General features: G+C 45.6%; 1 protein-coding gene across 1 annotated transcript; it reads right to left on the reverse strand.

Moving 5' to 3' along the window:
• Positions 1 to 3,449: 3,449 nt before the first annotated feature.
• LOC116832605 (olfactory receptor 51G2-like) lies at positions 3,450 to 4,385 on the reverse strand. Its single transcript, XM_032793427.2, has one exon. The coding sequence runs from the start codon at positions 4,383 to 4,385 to the stop codon at positions 3,450 to 3,452; it is 936 nt and encodes a 311-aa protein (XP_032649318.1).
• Positions 4,386 to 5,381: the final 996 nt, after the last annotated feature.

The following is a 5,381-nucleotide window of genomic DNA, read 5'->3' on the forward strand; positions in this document are numbered from 1 at the left end:
CAGGACAGAACTTTCCTTCTTACCCCATGACAACTTACTTTTCTTAAGAGCCTTTGGTGATGGAACTTGTCAAAGGCTTTCTGAAATCCAAGTACACTATTTGCCATGGATCACTTTTGACCACATGTTTGTTCCCCCCTCGAAGCATTCTAACAGAATGGTGAGGCATGATTTCCTTTTGAATAGCTGTGCTGATTCTACCCCAACAAATCATGTTCATCTATGTGGCTGATAATTCTGCTCTTTACTAGAGTTTGATCCAATTTGCTTGGTGCTGAAGTTAGGCCTGTATTGCCAGTAACACATCTGGAGCCTAATTTAAAAATCATCATCACACCTGATGTGCACAGGAAGGTCATTTTCCTAAAGCTTGTTACATCTCCCCTCTACGAATACATTCTGCACCTCCCAAGGGGGTCCTGACCCTCCCTGTTTGAAAACCTCTGGATTAGATAATCTATTCGCTACTTCTGGCCTTTAATTTTATGATTCTATGAATCATTGTCTTGGCTGCAACTTGAAGAAGTTGCTATTGTGAATATTGAAAGGAACTCAACGATGGATTGATAGTCTCTGTGGGAATCTCATAATTGTTCCACTCTTTGAACTGGGAACAATACCTCATCTATGTTAAATGCTTCTCACCATGCACATCTGGCAGCATTCCTCTGTTTCTTCCCTTCCGGTGCTCGTGACCAGCACTATACAGTCACCCCAGCCTCCCTGAAAAAACAGGTTTATTAACGATCAGAAAAAAAGCATTAGGAAAAGTTGTTAAAAAATAACCGTGGGGCTCCTTGCAATGCATCTGGATCCCTGAGCAGCCCTTACTATGGCCCAGCTCTGGCTTTTCTCCAGAAGAGAGGGTGGAGTCTCAGGTAAAAAGGAGGAGCAGGAGTGGGGTGTTGGGGGAAGGGATGGGGCAGAGAGGGGGCCTCAAAGAAGAAGAGGGGCATAGTTGGTGGTCACAGAGGGAATGGAGCTTCTGCATATGTCCTGCTTTTTCCTTTGGAAAAGGTGGTTACCTTACATGAATGGGCTGGGCTGGGCTAGGAGCTAGCTGTCCTTCTGTGCGGGAGCTGAGTCCCATTTCCACCCCTTTGCATTGCTAGGGCAGCACAAACTGAGGGGATAAAGAGGGAATCTGGCTCTGAGTCTCTTACCAGGACTCTTGTATGTCAGTCCCTCATTCACACATAACTTTTGGAAGGTATTTATCTTCTCACCACCTCTGTGAGGCAGGGCAGGGCTATTATCCACCTCTACAGAAGCCATACTGGGTCAGACCAAAGGTCCATCTAGCCCAGTATCCTGTCTTCAGACAGTGGCTAGTGCCAAGTGCCCCAGAGGGAATGAACAGAACAGGGAATCATCAAGTGATCCACTTCTGTTGCCGATACCAGAGGGGATGCTCACTTGATGATTCCCTGTTCGTGTTCATTCCCTTGGGGACCTGGCACTAGCCACTGTCTGAAGACAAGGATACTGGGCTAATGGACCTTTTGGTCTGACCCCAGTGGCCTTCTGTACAGGTGGAATATAGCCCTTCCCTGCTCAAAGAGGTGAGTGAGGAAATAAATACGTTCCAAAGGTTTGTAGTGAATGAGGCTGACATACAGCAAGAATAGAGTTCCCTCTTTGTCCCCTCAGTTTGTGCTGCCCTAGCATGCAAAGGGGTGGAAATGGGACTCAGCTCCCCACAGAAGCACAGCTAGCTCCTAGCCAGCCCAGCCCATTCATGTAAGGTAACCACTCGCTCATGCCCAGCTTCTGGCAAACTAAGGCTAAGAACACCATCCCTGTCCATCCTGGTTAATAGTCATTGAGGGACCTGTCCTCAGTGAATTGATGTAGTTCTTTTTTGGACCCTGTTATAGACTTGGCCTTCACAACATCTTGTGGGTTCCAGGACTAGCTGCTCCAAGAAGCCGTCATTTATGGTGTCAAGAAATTGTCTCTGCATCCCATCCTGAAATTACATGTACCGAGTCGATATGGGGACAGTAGAAATTCCCCATTATTATTTTTGATTTTTGTTAATACCCTATTTTATCTCCCTGAGCATTTCAGAGTCACTATCACCATCCTGAGTAGATGGTCGCTAATATATCCCTACTGCTATATTCTTATTATTAGAGTACAGAATGTCCACCCATAGAGACTCTATGGTACAGTTTGGTTCATTTACGATTTTTATTTCATTTGATTGTACACTTCCTTTCACATATAGTGCCACTCCCCCACCAGCATGAACTGTTCTATTCTTTCAATATATTTTGTACCCTGGTATCACTGTGTCTCATTGATCATCCTTATTCCAACAAGTTTCTGTGATGGCTAGTATATCTATAGCCTCATTTAATATGAGGCGCTCTAGTTCAGCCATGTTATTATTTAGCTTTCTGAATTACATGATGTAATGTAATGGGAATTTTTTTTTCATTTGACTGTTTTTCAACAGATCCTACCTGTATTTTATCATCATCCATCCTCTCCTCCTTGCCAGGACAAAGAGAATTTCCATTAGTCTATTCTCCCTAACAGATGTCGTTGTCCAAACGACATGCTCCTCTGCACCTGTCAGCTTTCTTTCAGTTGTTAGTTTAAAAACTGCTCTACAAGTTACTTAATGTGAAGCACCAGCAATCTGGTTCCATTATGCCATAGGTGGAGCCCATCCATCCTGTATAGGCTCCATCATTCACAAGTTTCTCCATTTCCTAATAACACGTGCAGCACTGCTCTTTCTCAGTGGCATTACAGTCAGATGGGGGTGGACTCATCAGGTGGGCAGTGCAAAGCCATCAATGGAAGAGGAACTGCCTAAATGACTGCACCTGGGGCTCCTGCTTTAATCGTGTCTCTGACTCAACTCAGTCATGTGCACCTGGCTGATGGCAGAGGGGAAGGGGGGTGATTGTGTCACTTAAGTAGCTCCTGAGCACAGCTGATGCAGTCCCATGGATCACGCATTACCCAGAGTGCTCAGGAAGCGCGAGGACTGGAACTGCAGAACAGCTCTCAGCTATTTCCCTGGCTCATGGATGTTTAACCAGAGACAGAACGGTGACAGGTCAGGTATAATGGGAAACAACATCCACGTCCCTTCTCTTTATTGACTCTATCAAGAGGAATTCTGAGGTCAGAGCAGGCACCAATACAGCTCTTTATAAGAAAATATCACATTGGTCCAGTGGCTCTCCATAAACGCAGACACATTGTAAAAGCTGCTACCTGCCTTGGTCTCCTTCCCCAATGTGCTAGCCTACCTCACTACCCCCTCTCCCATTCTTCCAGGCCTTATACCATGTCTGAACCTCTCTTTACAGAGTGGAGTTCACTAGATCTCATCATCTTGGATGTAAGGTCCTGAATAGAATAGGTGGTTGTGGCTCATGTTTTTCATCTCTCATGTCACTAGAGCTGGAGCTAAGTAATGAACTGACCCTTCACTTGATGAACACCCTGATTATCCTCGCAGAAAGGTGTTGGCTTTTCACACTGTAAACTATTGGGTTCATAAGTGGTGGGACAAACAGACAGATGTAGCCCAGGAAAAGATTGAGCAATGGAGGAGAGCTCTTGCAATATCCGTGTATCAGACCCAAGGCAATCCGTGGTGTGTAGAAGAGGAAGACAGCACAGAGGTGGGAGACACATGTGTTCAGAGCCCTAAGGCACTTCACATGGGACGTGACTTTCAGTACTGTTTTGAGGATCATAACGTATGAAAGGAAGATGAACAGTGAATCCAACCCCACCACGGTCACTGTAAGAAAGAATCCATAGATGCTATTGACTGTGATGTCTGAACAAACCATCTTAATAACATCCTGGTGCAGGCAGTAGCAATGGGAGAGGACATTGGCTCGACAATATCGGAAGCGTTTAAGGAGAAAGGGCAGTGGGAATATTAAAGACACCCCTCTTAGCACAAACACCAGTCCCATCTTTCCAATTCTTGGTAGGGTTAAGATAGAAGCATATCTCAGTGGGTTACAGATAGCAACAAAGCGATCAAAGGCCATCAACAGGAGTACTGATGATTCAATGAATGAAAGTGAGTGAATGAAGAACAGCTGGGCAAAACAAGCATCCAGACTGATCTCCCTAGTGTTAAACAAGAATATACCCAGTGTTGCAGACATGGTGGATATCGACAAGGCAAGGTCTGTGAGGGCCAACATGGAAAGGAAAATGTACATGGGCTCATGGAGGCTTGGATCTGTTTTTACAATGAACAGAATGACTGAATTTCCTACTATTGAAATAACATATACTAAGCAGAAGAGGCTAGAGATCCAGAGATGGATGTCTTCCTGCCCAGGTATCCCAGTGAGAAGGAACACTGCAGAGTTGAATTTGGTGTCATTGACAGCTGTCATAATGTACTGGGCAAGTCCAGGGAGTTTTGAAATATCCTTCCTGAAAGGAAAAAAACCCATGAGACTAGATGATATTTAATGAGATATCTTTCTGATCTCAGTGCAAGAGACTCCCAGGAGGTTAAGGAAGATAAGCTAAAGCATGGTCTTGGATTTACACCATCCATAGGAACATAGGCATTGCCACACTAGATGAGACCTGTAGTCCATCTGGCCTCGAATCAAATGCCCAGTAGCAGATGGTTCATAAGAAGGTGAAAGAAGCCCTGAAATAGGCAGCTATAAGATAACCTGCTCCCCAGGAATGTTTCTCCCCAAGGCCCAATAGTTAGACATATATTGTAGTATAAATTAGGCATGTTTAAAGCCCTTCTAAAATCTTTTCTAAGTCCTCACAACTGTAATTGGATTTTCTGCTTATCCATATAAACATCCAGTCCCTGATTGAAACCTGCTAAGCTTTTGGGCCCACTGACATCTTGTGGTTGGGAATTCGGCAGCCTACTTGAGCACTGTGCAATTTTACAATTGTGATCTTTCCACTGACAACCTTTCTGGCCCTGCATTTTGAGGTGCGACTCATTGTACCATGTCATGTGTGTAAACACAATGCAAGTGCATAGTGAAAACGGCTATTGTATTTATCTGTCCTGCATTGAAGCTGTTTGTTAATGTATTTCCATAATGGGAAGAGGATAAGAAGGCAAGGGAAGGCAGGCTGCTCTTGGTCTTGTGCTTGGGCTCACGGCTGGGTCCGCATGCTGCCGAGCACCCATGCTCTAGGGCCAGAAAGGCTCGGGCTGCGCTGCACACTGTGTGGTAGGGAAGACTGGAAATCTTGGGGTGCTCCAGGCCTGTGGCACTAGTCTGGGGCATGACCTGTTGCTGCTGTGGGGGGCTGGCCTGGCTTCATGGGGCGGGAGGTTGTAGAAGGAGCAGGGCCTTGGGTGGAAGGGGCGAGGCTGGGGGTTTGCCTGCCCCAGGAGGGGATTCACC

This window comes from Chelonoidis abingdonii, chromosome 1, assembly GCF_003597395.2.
Source record: "Chelonoidis abingdonii isolate Lonesome George chromosome 1, CheloAbing_2.0, whole genome shotgun sequence".
Taxonomy (NCBI): domain Eukaryota; kingdom Metazoa; phylum Chordata; order Testudines; family Testudinidae; genus Chelonoidis; species Chelonoidis abingdonii.